Below are 17,332 nucleotides of genomic sequence, written 5' to 3'. Positions count from 1 at the left end.
ATGGCTGTCGGGTGTGGTTTGGTGATGGCCGGCGGAGCAAAGTCGAGTCGAGTCGAGCTCTAGATGGCACGAACGGCAAAAGGGGGAGAGCGGATTGGGCCGTGTCTCTGTAGCGGGAGGGCCGACAATGGAATTGTGCCGTGCCCACTGTCTTGCCCGATGCTTGACTATTGATTCATGGCTAGGCGGAGAGGAAGGGGAAAAGGTACCTGGCCGCGCTAGGCTGCCTGGGGGCTACACTGGCAAGAGCCAACCCTTGGGAAGACGTGTGCAAGCTGCTCGAGTGCGGAGAATCCCTGCAAGACAGTGCGCGTCTGCCGGCTTGCCCCGGCCAGGCCATCGACATTTGATTCTCCGGGCCTCTGTGCTCATGCCTGCCTGCCTGCCTCATCTCATGACGTGCAAAAAACTCTCGAGCCTGCTCACGTTGCATCCGCCCTCGCACAGTCTGGTCCACCCCCCCGTCTCTCTGCCGTCTGCTCCTCCGCATTCCTCTGCAATGATACTCACTAGCTCATGATCGGCAGGGCTGGGCTGTTTTTTTTGTTTTCTTAAAGGACGCGTAGGCTGCCCTCTTGTCTCGCCCTGCCCGTCTCCTCGCTACGGGCCACTCCACAGCTTCTCCCAGCACCTGCTTCACGTGCTGCTGCCTTGTCTCTTGCAACTGGTCTCGCTCGCGACTGCCTTTCCCCCCTCCCGCAATGCGCGCCGTCCAGCTCGCTGCCGGCCTGGCCGCGGCCTCGGCGCCGTTGGTCGCTGCCGCCCCGGAACACTACCCGGTTCTTCAGGTGCGCCACGCCCCCGGTGTACCGACCCTGACCTCCGAACTTTTGGACTGACCCGTGCTACTGCAGTCACGCGCCAATGAGTCTCTCGCATACTCTCCTCCGCACTATCCCTCGCCGTGGATGAACCCAACCGCCGTCGGCTGGGAAGCGGCGTATGCCAAAGCCCGCGAGCTCGTCTCCCAGATGACCCTCCTCGAAAAGGTCAACCTGACCACCGGCACAGGCTGGCAGAGTGATCAGTGTGTCGGAAACACTGGTTCCGTCCCTCGCCTGGGCATCAAGAGCCTGTGTCTGCAGGACAGCCCGCTCGGTAGGTGGTTCCCTGCGCCACAGTGTTGACTTTCCCGATTGGGACCCCAGCGGCCAATCAGCGACAACCACCACCACAACTACCACCACCACCAACAATCTCACAACTCTTCGCAACTCCTCGCAACTCTACAACAGTGGATTATCTCCTCTCCGGCCCCGAAGAAAGACCTGCGCTATTGTGTTGATTGTCTTCAGAGCCTGGCTAATTTCTGCTCGTGGTAGGCACCCGCTTCGCGGACTATGCTTCGGCCTTCTCCAGCGGCCAGACCATCGCCGCCAGTTGGGACCGCGGCCTCATCTACCAACGCGCTCACGGCATCGGCGCTGAGCAAAAGGCAAAGGGCATCAGCGTCATGCTCGGCCCCGTAGCCGGCCCGATCGGCAGAGCGCCTACCGGCGGCCGCAACTGGGAAGGCTTCAGCCCCGATCCTTACCTGACTGGCGTTGCCGCGGCCGAGTCCATTAAGGGAATCCAGGATGCTGGCGTCATTGCCACGCTCAAGCACTACATTGCCAACGAGCAGGAACACTTCCGCCAAGCAGGTGAAGCTCGAGGCTACAACTACACCATCGATGAGTCTTCGTCCAGCAACATCGACGACAAGACCATGCATGAGCTCTATCTCTGGCCCTTTGCCGATGGTGTCCGTGCCGGCGTTGGCTCAATAATGTGCTCGTATCAGCAGGTGGGTTGCTCTCAGGGCGAAGAATTGTGGGGCAAATGTGACTGATGGCAAATATGATATAGATCAACAATTCGTATGGCTGCCAGAACTCTGCCACTCTCAATGGCCTTCTCAAGGGCGAACTGGGATTCCAGGTAAGCTTTTCATACTCACTCGGCATTCTATCAGGCCCCTGTGGCTCCCGGGCTTTTGGTGCGGCGCCAGAAAACCACTGGACTTTCTGGGAGTTGATTTCCTGCTATTTCTTATTCTCCTCCAGATCATCCGCTAAAAAATTTCCAAGGGTTTCACGGTTTCAGACTGGGCTGCTCAACACGCAGGAGTGTCATCTGCGCTTGCTGGCCTCGATATGACGATGCCCGGTGATTCGGCCTTTAATACCGGTGTCAGCTTCTGGGGCGGCAACTTGACTCTTGCCGTGCTCAACGGAACGGTTCCAGAGTACCGGATCGACGACATGGCCATGAGAATCGTCTCTGCGCTTTTCCTGGTCGGTATTGGCGCCGATGTGCAGGAAGCCAACTTCGACAGCTGGACGAAGAGCACTTATGGGCCCAAGCACTATTATGCCAAAGACGGCCAACAGCAGATCAACTACCACGTGGACGTGCAGGGTAACCACGGAGATGAGATCCGGAACGCTGCTGCCAAGTCGACCGTCATTCTCAAGAACAACGGCATCTTGCCCCTGAACAAGCCTCGCTTCCTGGCTGTCATCGGCCAGGACGCCGGACCGAACCCCCGCGGTCCTAACGGTTGTCCTGACCGTGGCTGCAATGACGGCACTCTTGCCATGTCCTGTAAGTTGTCTGGAGTGCTGTGCTCATTTTGTATAAATACAGTGCTGACTGAGGAATGTTGAATAGGGGGCTCTGGAACCGCCGAATTCCCCTACCTGGTCACACCTGCCGAGGCCCTGCAGTACCAGGCGCTCCAGGACAAGTCCCGCATCGAGTCCATCTTTGATAACTATGCGTGGTCGCAGATCCGCACCCTTGTCTCGCAGCAGTATGCCCACTCGCTCGTCTTTGTCAACGCCAACAGCGGCGAGGGATACATCAACGTCGACGGCAACGAGGGCGACCGCAAGAACCTGACGCTGTGGGGCTCCGGCGACGACCTGATCAAGAACGTCTCGAGCGTGTGCAACCAGACCATTGTGGTGATCCACTCGGTCGGCCCGGTCCTGCTTACGGACTGGTATGACAACCCCAACGTCTCGGCGATTGTCTGGGCCGGCGAGCCAGGCCAGGAGAGCGGCCGGTCCATCGTCGACGTGCTCTACGGCCGGGCCCAGCCTGGTCGTACTCCCTTCACCTGGGCGGCCAAGCGCGAGGACTATGGTGCCGATGTGCTCTACGAGCCCAACAACGGCGAGGGCGCTCCCCAGCAGGACTTCACCGAGGGCGTCCTGATCGACTACCGGTACCTCGACGCCAAGAACATCGAGCCCATCTACGAGTTCGGCCACGGCCTCTCGTGGACGACGTTCGAGTACTCGAACCTCGTTGTCGAGAAGGTCTCTGACGCCGCCTACACCCCGACTACGGGCCAGACCGCCGCGGCCCCGACCTTTGGCGAGAAGCCCAGCCCGGACCTGAGCCAGTACACCTTCCCGAACAGCACGATCCGGTACATCTACAACTTTGTCTACCCGTATCTCAACACCTCGTCCTCGGGCCAGGCCGCCTCGGGCGCGAGCGACTACGGCCAGACGGCCGACGAGTTCCTGCCCCCTCACGCACTCGACTCGACGCCTCAGCCCCTGCACGCGGCCGGGCCCGCGCTGAACCAGCAGCCCGGAGGCAACGCGCAGCTCTGGGACGTGCTGTACCGGGTCAGCGCGACCATCACCAACACTGGCAAAGTCGAGGGTGACGAAATCCCGCAACTATACGTCTCGCTCGGCGGCCCCGGCGAGCCCGTCCGCGTGCTGCGCGGCTTCGACCGGCTGAGCGTCGCGCCGGGCCAGAGCGTGCAGTTCTGCGCCGAGCTCACCCGCCGCGACGTCAGCAACTGGGACGTCGTCAGCCAGAACTGGGTCATCACCGAGCATGCCAAGACGGTGTATGTGGGCAGCTCGAGCCGCAAGCTGCCACTCAGTGCGCCTCTCAAGTAGAGGGAGAGTCTTCGCATGCTTTGTGTTGTGTGTGCTCTGTGACGGGTTGGCGAGAGCGAGGGCGAGGGCGAGGGGCTCTTTTTGTAATTAGTACCAGCATGCCAATGTATAATGACTAGTCAATTGTGAGAACTGAGGTCTTCCAGTGAAATCCCTGCCTGACCTTTGAAACAATTTGAGCCTCTGGGACGTGATGTGATGAGAATCAGACCACATGCAGAACCGACACACATCTCAGAGCTACGACCAAAGTTAGGCATAGTACATAGACTTATCATTACTCTTTGTTTGCTTGTGGCTATCCTCATGTGTTTAGCTGCATGTACAAGACATCTATCGCTCCCAAGGCGATGTTTGACTTGTACGGACTCGGGCTGCCTGCGTTTCAGCCCAAGCGGCCATGTTGACGTATAAAGTGCTCTTTTGCGGTCCTCTTGAACATTCGCTCTTCTCTTGTCTTTCCTGACGCTGAATCATCCATATTCCCTCGAGCGGCAATTTACCACGACAAGAGTACAGCGATATATGGAAGTATATCGCCTCCGCTATCGCTGCCGCCCGCCCTCGCCTCATCTCTATTTAAGGTGTCCACTTCTTAAAAACACCCCGAGAGCTAGATCTTGCCAGCACTGCCCTTACCCGGACAATCGGGCTTGCAGTTCTTCCCACAATCATGCCCGGCGCCCCTAGGTTCACGGTACTCGGCACGCTTCGCGGCCTTCGTCTCCATGACTTGACGGTACTTGACAGGATTGGCGGTAGCGATTTCTTTGTTGAACTTATTGTTGCTCTTATGCCGCTGGTTCTGGGTTATCTTTGCGGCGTCAGTAAGACTTTAGTCGCGCTCTGTCATTGAAAACGCCCTCACGAGGGAGACTCACCTTTCTTGTCAGCTTCGAATCCTCGGGGGAGCTGAACTAATTTGTTGTGCTGGGCCCGGCCGTTGTTTGCGCCGGGTGGGCTAGCGGCCGTGCCTGGGATGGTGGACCGGCTGAAAGAGTCGATGAAATTGGAGGTCTCTCGTGCTGAATGACCTGCTGGGCGAGGTGAAAGGGGCAGCGCGGCAGGTGGCCGAGTTGATGTTGGCTGGGCAGCGTTCGCCGTGGCCTGCACAGGGAGCGAGTTCCAGAGGCATTGCGACATCGGATTGGTCCAACCTTGAGTCCAGGCCGCTGGCGTAGAATCTACTGCTTGTTTGTGAGTCCTCTGAGACTTCTGGGGTGGATCTCGTTCGTCTTCTCGCTTTGTCGGGCAGACACTGTGTGCAGCATCGTCCCCGGATGAAGGCGCGGGCTTGACGAGTGGCTTAATTGGCTGCATGCGGATGAAGATTAGCAATATGAGCCAAGATCGATCTTACACACGGCAAGGTTGAGGACTTACCGTGCCGTCCTCACGTTTTCCTGCCTTGACGTCAGCGAAACAGTTAGGGCACACTGGCTTCGCAGTAGACCATTCGCGAAGGCATTGCCTGTGAAACATGTGTCCACAGGGTGTATTTATATGCTCATGCTTGTCCCGCACGTGGAAAATCGGGCAGAAGCTGTCTGGGTCCTTTGGTAGGGGTACAGTTGGTTGTTGTGCTGTCCATTCATTCAGTGGCCCAGTCATGGGTTTTCACTGTGGGGCGGAATCGTGAGCGGTCGGCCTCGGGAATAGGGACAAACGGCTGGATGTGTTCATCCGGCACATCGGGAACCATAGAGTAGCGAGGAAGTAGCCGCCTGGATCTGCCCTGGATTTTGCCTTTGCAGATATCGAGACCTTGGAGAACTCGTGCTGAGACGCGGTTGCGTGCCTAATGCTCCCGCCCTGCCTCAGACATGTTCTTCCACTCGGGGCTGTCCCTGTCGATACGATAGACGCGTAGATTGTGGAAGTCCTGCCAGTAAACATTCGTTGGAGTCGGGCGACGCGTAGTCCTCGGCGTCGATGTCAAAAGCATTCATGTCGAGGAGTATCTTGATGCTGGCCCTGCGCTCCGCTCTCATCGCGCCGTCACCTCCCCATTCAGGCTCGGCGGATGCCGTCAACGGCACCCAGTCGTGCTATGACGATGGCGTTACGCAGGCAACCATTTCGGAAGAAGATATTCTCCTTCGTGCGAGTCTCCATATGTATAATGAAGTAGATGTGGTCAAGCGATAGACCATAGTGACCAGACTTTGCCTCGAGGTTGAGGTGGGGGGCTGGTCGTCGGGCTCGGTTCGATTGTCGTCGATCTGGAGCTTGAGAGTGTGAATAAGGCCCTGCGACCCCTCGATCTCGATCTTTTTCTCCTTGATCGAGTAGAGAACGCAGACGAGGGTCTCAAGCCATGCCTTGTCCTCGGGGCCCAGGCCTTTAGGCACCATGTATGTAAGGGCCGGGAACCGGGTAGGACTGGCCCACAGTCAGCTCAGATTTCCATCACATGGGTCAAGCTGGCTTCGGCTTACTTGTGTGCGGTGACCATAGTTGTATATATCCATATACAATAAGGCATATATACATAGATATATATATGTAAATAATCGAAATAGGAGGCAAAAGAAGCCCCTATATCGCAGTACTCGTGTCATAATTGTCACTTGAGTAATCTGTTGGAGGAAAGAGGGAGAAGAGCAGAAATCTCGGAGGGCAGCAGGCGAGCACTTTATACGCGGACATGGCGGCCCAAAATGAATGGCAGGCAGGCTGAATACATGTTGCCGCATTTGCCGACATCTCAATGGGGTGGAGAAGCTGGAACAATGCTGCCCACTGCCCGACAGGAGGAACAATGAAGATCCTTGCCCGAGTGGACACCCCGATCAATGCTTCAATGGCGGTGTTTTGAATACTCCGATGATGATTGTGCTTTGGCACACATTTCTCCCGACCTGTTGAGATTGACCCTTGGCTGAATCATAGATGTTGCGTCATGGCATCGGTTTCGAAGCCTCCGCAGAAGAAGGCGCACCTCTCCTCCGAGCCTCTCCATTGTCCAAACCCGAATGAGTTCGGATCATGAATATCACATTGTACCTCAGTTCTCAAGCACGAGCTCTGTGAGGGTTGGGGTTCCGTGTAAGTCAATCCCTGGCCAATCAGCGGCACGCCCTGCCGATTTCTCCACAATGCCGTTCTTTTGTCCCACTTTACGTGGGGAGCCGCATGTGGGGAACGTGGCAGCGACAACGGAGGTCTGACTTGATCAGTGGCTGCTTCTACACAAGCACTTCCTCAGCTTTCATACGCTTCCGCCACTACACCCTCAAACACAAAGGCTTGTGATCCCTGTCTACTCTTCACGTTCGGCTTGGGTTCAGAAGGCTTGTAGGCTTCTTAGAAGGGTCATTCAACCACAGCGAGCTCAAACCAGACGCAGCGTCCAAATCCAGCACTTCCTTCCTCCCCGCTCTGCCTCCTGCTGCAAAAGGGTCTCCAAAGCAGACACTGCATTTATCGACAGCTAATTATGGGCTCCATCTCGATCCGCCGCTCGATCCAGTGGCTCCCCGATGACCCGGCCCCCGTAGAGCCAACCTCCACCGTCGTCCTGACCTCGCCCGGGAGGCGGTTCGTGGACATCCGGATCCTGCTGCCCAAAGGTAGTGAGAGTGTCGATAGCGCAGGGCGGCCTGGTGGGAAGGAAAGTGAGATGGCGGCGGCACACCGGGACTTTGGTAGGTTAAAAGCATGACCACTTTTTCATTTTCCATCAAATTCAAGGCCTTCTCTTCCCAGGATCATCACATTTACCCACCCGCACAAGACAATCCTAGCTAACTTCAGTCGCAATTTTAAATTAAAAAAAAGGCACAATCACCTACTCCTCCTTGGACTGGGCGTTCGCGGGCACCTCCGAGTCCCAGCCCGTCCCTGCCCGCCCAGACGGCAAGGGCCCCACGACACACTCCAAGTGGCACCACCTCGTGACCGACCGCGCCGCGGTCATCACGCCGGGCCAGTTCACCGACGAGGGGGACATGTACCCGCAGCCGGACGGCAGTGTGCTGGAAAAGGGCCGCATGACGAACCCGATGACGGGGCGGGAGACGGACTACGAGGAGGTCTGGGTGGACGGGGAGCCAGGGGTCATCCCTGCTTCTTCTTCTCCTGGAGGGACTTCTGGGGATGACAAAGGGAGGGCAAGCAGGACGACGTGTGTCGTCCTCGAGGCGCGGGATGGGCAGGACGAGGAGACGGTCGTGGGGATGGTTGTGTGCCTGGGCAAGTTCTGCCAGGGCGTGGTCCGGCGGGGGAAGCGTTTCGGACTCGAACGGTGGTCGTTCAATGATGAGAACGGGGACGGGGAGTGGCAGCGGCGGGCCGAGATGCTTTCGGGTCTGTGGACGCCGGCGGGGGAGGTCGTCCAGGACCCGAGCCGGTATTCTGTGGGAGATGTGACCAAGGGTGCCGATGATGGGTATAGCTGGGTTGTGGTTGAGGCTTCGTAGTCTGACAGAGGGGGTAGTGACTGTCTCGTATAGTTGATGGCGCGTTCCAATCATTAGGAAAGTTGCGGGTGGCAACGGCATTTGTACTGGCCCAGGACCTTGCAGTCACCGTAACTTGCAAATGGACGATAGCATTGTATCTATGCATGTTTGTATGTGTGTATTGCTTATTCTGAGTTGCCGGGTATTTTGCTCTGTCTTATCTCGTGTATCTCGACATCTGACGATATATCATTGGTCCTCATCTTCAAGTTTCCTACTTCCCTTGCAGAACTCTGCTTTCAGTACTAACCAGAACCCATTCTTCTCGGTGCGTACCACAATCTCTTGAAAAACCTCCAGATTCGTCGCCCTAGTCATGGCAACTCTAATCTTCCCTAGTCCATTGCCATCTACAGGAGCACTGCGGCAACCAGAGGGCCCGCAGCCAAGACCAGCCCCGGAGCAACAAGCCCGTTGGCCGCACCAGGAGCAGTCGTCGTGGGAGCCGCGGGCCTTGTGGTCGAGCTCGACTGGCCAGCGCCGGTCGCTGTGTTCGCCGGTGTTGTTCCCGTGCTTCCACCACCAGCAGTCGGCGTCGTCGTGGGCCCTGCCGCAGCAGACGAACTGCCGCCGCCGGTGACCAGGCCAGGGAACAGAGTCGACCCGCAAGGCTGGGGCAGGTTGTTTGCGTAGGTGGTGAGGTCCGAGCTGGAGCAGCTGGACTTGATGCAGCTGAGCAGCTTCGAGTTGAAGAGGGTCTGGCAGGTGCAGTTGCTCAGGGCGACCCCTGTCTCGTCGCCGTCGCAGAAGGACGAGGTTGGGTTCTGGGTGCCGCAGGTACGGACGCACTGCGGCGTTGTGGACTGGGCGAGGGCCGTGGAGGCCAAGACGGTGAGGAGGGCGAGGACAGAGGTCTTCATGGCGGGCGGTCGTTGGAAAGGCTGTTGTCGGTGTGACTGTTGATGGAAGGGTAATAATGACGGGTGTGGACTTGGTGAAGGACGAAGCTCAGTCCACACGGAGACTGGGTTGTAGCTACGAGGGGGGAGAATGAGAAAAGAAGGACGACATGGGATATATACGCCGCCAGCAGTACCAGCACCACCTCCTCCTCACTCACTCTCTCTCTCTCCTCTTCCGACGCCGCCGCCACCCGGAGCAGTCGCCCGTACTATTATCCCAGGGCCTCGTTCCCCACAGTCTTACATCCAGACCGCCCTGTTTGTCTCCGACCAAAATAGGCACAGACAAGCATATTCACAATGTGGCTGGCCCATCTCAGACAAGCTGCGACCGCGCCGGTCCCTCGCCGGGCCACGTCGGGCAGGGATATGCCCGGACCGTCCAGTTCAGCTCAGCAGCTAATTACCAAGAACCGGCCCTGCCACACCCTCCCTGGCAGGGCTTAGGCAGTGGAGGCCAGGGGTCTCTCGGCCAATCAGACTCTATGAAACGCCCCTGCAGTAGCCTGTTTTGGGTTCTTGGGTCTGGCTTATACAAGGCGGGCCACTAGCGGCGTATAGACTTGAGAGATCTTGTTTGTCCCCGCCCGTCCAAAGAGGCAAAAACCCCCCAGTGCTTTTGTACAGCGGCTGGGTCCATAGCCTGAGCGCCCGCTAGTTTGCTGATCAGCTTGACGCGCTGGAGCTGGGGAGGCAAGCCCTCGACTAAAGATGAGATCGTCCCGTGACACAGGACCGTCTGACACTGCAAAGGTCGGGGCGGCTCTCCAGAGTACACCATCGACTATGCTCGCGGGGAGGATGAGTGATTGGATTCGGGTTCGCCGCATTGATGAATTGTCCTTTGTTGCTTGCGAGCAGGCTCACTACAGTACGCCTTGTGCAGCGCATCCTTGTCGGCCATCGCATGGTGGGCGCCTTGAATCTCCCGGCTTACCCCATCCTCGGCGCAACGACCATCCGGCTGCCGATCGGTGGCGCCCATCTGCCTAGTTCTCGATCTCGGTCCGCCTTGATCTGCACGACATGCTCTGGTCTGCCTATTATGGACTGGTATTCACACATTGCAGGACGAATCGGGTCCAATTTTGCGTCGGCACCGCTTTTCTCTTCACTCTCGGATTTCTTCATCCAGGATATAGCTATGCTGCTGGTGCTGCAGACCCCAATATGACGAGCGTTCAAGCGTCACTTTTGGAGCTGTGTCCCGCGCTAATGACGCCGATCCGCAGGCGCGGCGTGGGGAGCGACCTGTTTTCGGAAGGGGATAGGTACTGTTCGCACTAATAGCCACTCGGCCGAAGAGGGACTGTAAGCTTGTAAACTCTATTCTTTTTGTTTTTGCGTCGTTCAGTTAGGGTTGCTGGTAGCATGAACCGTCGGCCGGTAGGCTATTCGGACCGCATCCCGGGTACCATGGGATAAGGAATGAGTTGCCCCAGCATCGCCCATCGCGCGTAGGTGATGAGGAGCCGTCTCGAGCAGATCGCTGCAGGGTTGGCCCTGGGCTAGGTCGGCAGTGACGACGTGCATGGCCGTTCTTGGCTGTCAACTCGCGCATTCCATACTTTCTGTGGTAGCCGTCTCTCGTGAAGCATTGCCGCCGAGCGAAGAAACATCTCGGAAACTTGCTCGTATGACAGTGCTGGATCACGACAGGCGCAGGCTAGGTAGGTATCAAGAGCCCAGACCCAAGTCACAGGCTTCTCTCCCTCTTAAAACCGACAAACTGACCATGGCTACTTTGAACAGGGGGTTGAATACGGACGATATATCTGCAGCGACTGGCGCGCAACTGGAAGTGCACTGGTCGATTTTGCTGTCCCGCCTGAAGCCCTGTGCTGGAAGTCTCGGTGTGAAGATGAGGCACCCAGGGACAGCCGGGGAGCGGGACTGGACACAAACTGCGCGTCGAGACGGGCGCACAGACAGTCCCATTCCCGTGATTTGAGCGTAGGTTGTCTCTCATCTTCTGCGGGCTTCTCTTGGCATTGGGCGCGGGATGTTTCCGAACATGGCGAGCCAAGGGGCCGGTTAAGGTTGTCTATTTGTGGAACCAGCCGGCAACCACACCAAACCTCCACGTGGGACGGGTTGGGTTGGGGCAACCCCCAGGCTTGAGGCCTGCAGAATAGCCACGGTAAAGGTACGCAGTGTAGGAAAAGACTTGCGTGTATCTCATTAGGACAGCGTCTCTCATGGTCTCCGTCGGAATCGGCGTCGGCGCTTTCGGCCAGTCGTCGCTGCCATCATTTGACGACGGGTTGTCGTCCAGATGGAGCTCTTGCAGGTGCCGTGCACACTTATCCTGTCCCAAAATTTGAGTGGGAGTGGTACCTGCGCTCCAGAGCATCTTATACACTGGCCATGGGATCTCCCATGAATCTATAAAGACTCCTCATGAATGAAAATTCCCATCGACCCATGATGTCCCCGGAAGAGCAATGCTCTTGCATCCGAATCCAATCCAGCGACGAGGCCAAACCAGACACAGACTTGACTTTTCATTTAGCCTCGCGAGACTACTTGACCATGGTTTCTTCAGATCCATGTGATTGCGGAACAAGATCTGGAGGCGGCCCGCACACGCCCATCTCCCACGCTCTGACCAGAAGACCCGAGTGCGCACTCAGATCGGGTGGCGTCCATGTATCGCGAGAATCACAACGAGCCGCGCTGGAAGAGCGGCACACAGGCCAGATGGCTTCCAAGCATGACCCAGGCCCTCTCCCGTCCCGTCTCGCTCTCCCCAACAGCGCCGACTTTGGTTTTCCCATGATCCTAAGCCATTCTCGTCATGAAACCCGGCCGTTCTCAAGACTGGTAACTTGGCCCGACCGCACCATCGGAGAAAGGTCGAGTCGCCTTGAAAATTTTTATAAAATGACTTGCGCTTTCGCCCGGGTCTCGTCTGTCCTCCCCTCGTCCTTCAACCCGCAGACAAGACTCTTGATCACACTACCGCTTCATGTTACAGCAACTTACAAGTAGCCCGCTAGCAGACCACTTGGCTCGAGACCCCCCACCACAGTCAGTCACACTCGAGACCACTTGTGTACAGGCACTATAGTGATCCCTAAGGCCTTCAGTCGCCTCCGCAGGTTACTGTGATCTACACCACAGCCTCCCGCCGCGATCTCTCATCAAACAACTGGGAGCGGCTCAGAACCCACACAGCATCACCACAATGGCTTCTTCCCAGACAAGACCCGCGGCCATGAGCGGTGACTCTGCTGCCCGCAACATCAAGGGGCCCGGTCATGGTGCTCCCGCGGCGCCGGTCAGGCAGACCGTCCGCTACATCAAGGAGAAGCCCTTCGACCGCTCCAGGCTTACACCATGGCAGAGAGAGATGCTCAGCAGAAGAAAGCAGTCCTCACAGCCACAGGCTTCTTCCGGAGCATCATCACCGCCATCAAATGCTGCGGTCACACCATCGCCTTACGCCTTCCTCTACCCACCCAGCAAGGCGATCAGGGTTCACGAGCCAGTCAAACAAGCCACTGTCCGATCCCCTGCACAGGCCCGGAAAGGCGGCATCCGGATGATCATGAGCTCGACCAGCGTCGCACAGGCAGGAAACGGCAGTCTGTCGATGACGCAGAGAGTCCGCGGAAAGATGGTCACCACAATGCTGCCATCAGCAACTGCTCCCATGCCAGTCAGGATAGGCGATCGCCCGAAGGAACAGAATACACAGCAGCAGCAGCAGAAGGGGGACAAAGGGGACGGTACCAAAACCACTAAATCTCACAAACACACGCTCCCTCGTCCTCATGTCGACGAGCCAGCAGCCGCTCTACGAAAGGGCAATACGCCGCCTACTGCCACACTCGCTGCTCCCACCACCACACTCAGCTGCAACAGTCCTGCTCCCACAGCCACACCGAGGACCACCACCATGATGCGGAGCCCGTCTCCAGAACCTCGCCAGCAGCCAGTCTCCAGGAAGCGACGGCGCCGAATCGTCGTCGACTCTGAAGACTCTGACGACGACATGGCCGTCGCCGCTGCTGCTGCTGCTGCCGCTGCCGCTATCACTACCGCTGCCAGCACCGTCGAGGCGAAGCAGGCGAGCTCACAAACCAAGCCATCCACTACACACAAAGAGCCGCCGTGCAGAGCCATGACACCCGATACAGACGAAGCCACACACGACCAGCCTGGTAGCCCAAAGCGAGCAGCAGCAAAGAGACTCAAGACGAGCCCTCCATCATCGCCACCAAAAGGCGTGGCCGTCTACACCTCTGGTCACCGGGCCAGGCGGAGCAGCTCGCACACTCGTCGGGGCCCAGCCCAGTCGCAGTTCTTTCTCAACGGCGAGCGGCTGGAGAAGAACCGTTTTATCCTGGCTTGAGCCGGGAGGGAGGCTCGCCGCAAAACGAGACCACACACACACACACACACACTAAGCTGGGAGGCCATCCACAACCACGAGAAGGTTGGAAAACATGAGATACGTGTGTACGAGGAAGTTTCGTCCCCGGTTGGACACAGAGTGTTCGATTAGTATACTGCCAAGGCTTTTCTCCTCTTGAAACCACCAAAGTGTTTGAAGTCCTTACACAACACCACCACAATCGGCTGGGCCGCATTCATCAAGAACATGGAGACATCATAGGACATGTTGTTGAGAGGTTCCGAGGAGTTTTTAATGCCGGCAGTGAAAGGAAAACATCATTATTAGCGTGATCTCTTTCCTTTCCTTTTTTTTTTTTTTTTTTTTTTTGTGTGGCGCTCTTGCTTGGGTTTTGGGTCGAACATCGACCAGGCGAGATTGTCATTGGGACAATAGTGTGTTGTTTCTTAGAGAGGTCGAGACAATATACTTACCCAGCGTTGACAAACATTGATTGAATTGCCAAGAAGTGCCCGTTATGTGTAACCAGAAACCCAGTGAACAACTTGAGTCCGCTGTGACACCACTGACAACCCACAAATCCCATGTGAGGGAGTTTGCTGTGACTTTGATCAGGGGACCCTTTTTCTCCACGTGAATCCGATGATATTGTTTCTACCACGATCAGCCGATCCTGTTGGTCTTGTTCGATTCAAGGTGGCAAAGGTGGTGGTTGTGTTGCAGCGTAAAGTAATAATGCCTTGCTGATTCCCAGACTGGCCGCCCGGTTCCCCACTCTAGACTTGACTTGCTCTGCGGGCGTTGCACAATTGAACCCCTGACAAACCCACGCTTCCCCACCACCACCACTTAAACAATTCCGCGATCCCGCACTGCGCCGACGCCGCCTGCCGTCCGCCGAAACTATTGTCGACTCCCGACAGACGACATTTCCTTCTCGCCGCGACCGCCCTGCGCCCTCCTCCTCCTTGCGAAACCCGGTTCGAACGACCTCAGCAACTACAACTCCTCTACAACACACACACACACACACCACTCCAGGAGGAACATAAGCGGCGGTGGCGGCGGTGGTAGCCCTTCACCACAACATCAAGCAACCATGTGGTAAGCCCCCCCCCTCTGTTCCAACTTCCCAAGCCCCTCATCGAAGAAAGTGCTCCCCAAAGCTCCAGCACTAACGCGAAACCCCCTGCGTCCTTGCGCACCAAACGCCAAACCAAACAGCAAGCACGTCCTCAACGCCCAAGTAGCGATCCGCTCCCCCTGCTGCAAGAAGTGGTTCGACTGCGCCGAGTGCCACGCCGAGCAAGAGTCGGGCCACGAGCTGCTCAAGGCCCTCGAGATGACTTTCGCCTGCAAGAAGTGCAAAAAGTGCTTCCGCAAGGACGCCCGCGAGTTCGAGGAGGCCGACGAGTACTGCCCCCACTGCGACAACCACTTTGTCCTCGAGGCCCTCGTCCCCAAGGCCGCCCTCACCGTCGAGGCAGAGGACGCCCGCGTCGACAGCCGCATGCTCAGGGACGACCGCGTCAACCCGGGCGTCGCCGGCAGGAAGGGGGCCAGGCCCACCGTGTTCGACCCGGATTTCGAGGCCGACAAGCTGGGTTAAAGAAAATATTGCGACGAAGGGGGCGGGCAGTGGTGGAAGGGGGTTCCGAAACAGAAACACAATGTGTGGACCAAAGTGCGGCTGGTACGTGTGAGTGAAGTGGAAGAAAAAGATGGCGAGACAGGATTACCACGAACGCTTGCAGTCGAGCTGGTAACCTACTTAGTAGGGTCTCCTTCTCCGCATCCGCCCAAGTGCGTCAAAGGAGGGACCAATCGGGTACTGGCATTCACAACTGGCCAGAGTCCCATAGGGAGGCCAAGGAGGAAGCAGGCGTCGGTCAGCAGAGCAGATAAATACCAGGCGGCAAACGACGGCCGAGTTGTTTTTAATGATACCATGACTTTATCATCTGGCGACAGACGACAAGGCACAGCAAGATACATAATCACCAGAATCGCACGCAATGTGCCATGGACGTTCTTCTATTCTTTCGGCAAGGCCAGAGTCTCGGGCTCGCACGCCGTCCTACCCGTCAGACCCCTACGCGTCCTCGCCTTCCCGCGGGCGGATCGCGGCACTGCCGGTGCCTGGTGTTCGGCCCGTCTTCTTCTTGGCGGCCTCCTCTTGCTTCTCCTGCTCAATGTTCTTGACGTAGTTCTCAATATCCTCGACTGGCAGCATCTCGATCAGCTTGCCAGGGGCCATGATTGCAATCTCAATATTCTTGGCGCCCGTCTGTACAACCTCGAGCAGCGACTTGATGGCTAACCGGATTGTATCTTCGCGGTTCGCATCGTCCTTGTAATTTCTCTCGAGGAACTCTCGTACAGTCTTGCTGGACCGGCCAATGGCATTCGCTTTCCTGTAGATCAAACTCTGTATCAGCACGTCGGGCCTTCCCAAGTTATTCACTACATGCCGTGTACATACCACGCCGAGTAAATGCCACTGGGTTCTGTCTGGTATAGCCGGGGAACATCGCTGCCCTTGTCGAAGCCGACAATCAATGTGCTGATGCCAAACGGCCGGACACCTCCGCTCTGCGTGTACCGCTGCTGCACGCCGGCGACGTATTTGGTAATGTACTCGATCGAGACGGGGTCTTCGACTGTGAGGCGGTGGGACTGGGCCTCGAGGCGGGCCTTGTCAATAAGGATGCGGGCGTCGGCGTTGAGGCCGGCAAACGCCAGGCAGACGTGTGTGTCGACGAGGCCGATCTTGGAGGGGGTGATGCGGGTGTCCTGAAGCTTCATCGCCGACTTCTTCTCGCAGCCGAGGACGACGAGGTCCTTGCCCTTGACCCCGACGGCGCAGGTTCCTGTAGATCGAGACGTTGTGAGCTGGTGACGAGGTGATGGGATCGGGTGGCGAGCTAAGTACCTCGCTTGACAGCCTCGCCGGCATATTCGACCTGGAAGACGTGTCCGTCGGGACTGTGGGAGAGCGTTAGCACGGGGCGGTGGTGATCGACGGCAGAGGCGCGAACCTGAAGACTGGACCGGGCGAGGCAGGTTAGCTGAGGTCATGGTGGTGATGATGGTGGGGGTGCGGGCAGGGACGTACCTGAGAGCGCTCTGTCGTAACCTGAGGCCATGTTTGCAACACGACGAGATGGGCGCGATTGTGTGTCTGTGGGGAGGACTGCAGTTGTGTCGGGGCAGCGCAGTCAGGGTGTATGTAGGCAGGAGTGCAGACTGGCGGATGTGTGATCGTGGGTTGCTTGGGTCGAGCAGCGGAGCTTGTGTCTCGAGAGGCCCACGGCAGCAGGCACGACAAGGCTCCCGGAAGCTGCGTAACTGCTACAAGCAGGAGCATGCGCTTGGCAAGGCGGAGCTCCAGCCCCAAGCTGCTGTGGGACGAAGGGGAGCTCCAGCCACAAGCCCAGCTGCTGGGACCACTGTCCCTGCACAGTTGCAGCCACATTCAAGCCGCTTTCATTCGAACCTCACTTTATCACACTTCAACGTCCAGGGTCAAGTAGACAAAGCACTTGCAGAAAATGAACAGTCTTGCACGAGCCATACATACGTATATCCTATAATTGGTGACCCAACTCTAGAAGTTCTTGCCGTTCTCTCGCCGTTTCGTCTGTAGCGTTCAGTCTCCATGTATTGGTTGCTTAGTCGGAGTCCGTGTTCACATTCCGGCAT

General features: G+C 57.4%; 7 protein-coding genes across 7 annotated transcripts; 4 read left to right on the top strand and 3 right to left on the bottom strand.

Annotated features, from left to right (window-relative positions):
- The first annotated feature begins 604 nt into the window (after positions 1 to 604).
- On the top strand, positions 605 to 4,202 carry B0I36DRAFT_315342 (glycosyl hydrolase family 3 N terminal domain-containing protein). The gene is made up of 6 exons (XM_046152871.1): positions 605 to 788; positions 855 to 1,098; positions 1,323 to 1,786; positions 1,849 to 1,920; positions 2,070 to 2,586; positions 2,653 to 4,202. The coding sequence occupies exons 1-6, from the start codon at positions 702 to 704 to the stop codon at positions 3,903 to 3,905; spliced, it is 2,637 nt and encodes an 878-aa protein (XP_046017148.1). The 5' UTR covers positions 605 to 701; the 3' UTR covers positions 3,906 to 4,202.
- Positions 4,203 to 4,400: 198 nt separating this feature from the next.
- On the bottom strand, positions 4,401 to 6,360 carry B0I36DRAFT_403591 (uncharacterized protein; the record flags this gene model as incomplete). Its single annotated transcript, XM_046161755.1, has 5 exons — positions 4,401 to 4,673; positions 4,787 to 4,896; positions 4,940 to 5,163; positions 5,289 to 5,376; positions 6,344 to 6,360. The coding sequence occupies 5 exons, from the start codon at positions 6,358 to 6,360 to the stop codon at positions 4,519 to 4,521; spliced, it is 594 nt and encodes a 197-aa protein (XP_046017147.1). The 3' UTR covers positions 4,401 to 4,518.
- Positions 6,361 to 7,099: 739 nt separating this feature from the next.
- B0I36DRAFT_381109 (uncharacterized protein) lies at positions 7,100 to 8,458 on the top strand. The gene is made up of 2 exons (XM_046160842.1): positions 7,100 to 7,552; positions 7,686 to 8,458. Exons 1-2 carry the CDS (start codon positions 7,345 to 7,347, stop codon positions 8,324 to 8,326), a joined length of 849 nt encoding a protein of 282 aa, XP_046017146.1. The 5' UTR covers positions 7,100 to 7,344; the 3' UTR covers positions 8,327 to 8,458.
- A 10-nt stretch (positions 8,459 to 8,468) lies between these two features.
- Positions 8,469 to 9,411, bottom strand: B0I36DRAFT_315337 (uncharacterized protein). The gene has a single exon (XM_046152870.1). It carries the CDS (start codon positions 9,226 to 9,228, stop codon positions 8,719 to 8,721), a length of 510 nt encoding a protein of 169 aa, XP_046017145.1. The 5' UTR covers positions 9,229 to 9,411; the 3' UTR covers positions 8,469 to 8,718.
- A 3,046-nt stretch (positions 9,412 to 12,457) lies between these two features.
- On the top strand, positions 12,458 to 13,627 carry B0I36DRAFT_346050 (uncharacterized protein; the record flags this gene model as incomplete). The annotated part of the gene is made up of 1 exon (XM_046156417.1): positions 12,458 to 13,627. One exon carries the CDS (start codon positions 12,458 to 12,460, stop codon positions 13,625 to 13,627), a length of 1,170 nt encoding a protein of 389 aa, XP_046017144.1.
- Positions 13,628 to 14,729: 1,102 nt separating this feature from the next.
- On the top strand, positions 14,730 to 15,239 carry B0I36DRAFT_359634 (uncharacterized protein; the record flags this gene model as incomplete). The annotated part of the gene is made up of 2 exons (XM_046158169.1): positions 14,730 to 14,734; positions 14,855 to 15,239. 2 exons carry the CDS (start codon positions 14,730 to 14,732, stop codon positions 15,237 to 15,239), a joined length of 390 nt encoding a protein of 129 aa, XP_046017143.1.
- Positions 15,240 to 15,432: 193 nt separating this feature from the next.
- On the bottom strand, positions 15,433 to 16,965 carry B0I36DRAFT_74155 (proteasome component PRE6). Its single transcript, XM_046163309.1, has 5 exons — positions 16,746 to 16,965; positions 16,669 to 16,675; positions 16,563 to 16,615; positions 16,113 to 16,500; positions 15,433 to 16,044 (listed from the first exon to the last, which is right to left on the bottom strand). The coding sequence occupies exons 1-5, from the start codon at positions 16,774 to 16,776 to the stop codon at positions 15,723 to 15,725; spliced, it is 801 nt and encodes a 266-aa protein (XP_046017142.1). The 5' UTR covers positions 16,777 to 16,965; the 3' UTR covers positions 15,433 to 15,722.
- Positions 16,966 to 17,332: the final 367 nt, after the last annotated feature.

Source organism: Microdochium trichocladiopsis (genome assembly GCF_020744255.1).
Source record: "Microdochium trichocladiopsis strain MPI-CAGE-CH-0230 chromosome Unknown B0I36scaffold_2, whole genome shotgun sequence".
NCBI lineage: Eukaryota > Fungi > Ascomycota > Sordariomycetes > Xylariales > Microdochiaceae > Microdochium > Microdochium trichocladiopsis.
Note: the sequence above shows the minus strand (reverse complement) of the source record. Positions and strands in the feature narration are given on the sequence as shown.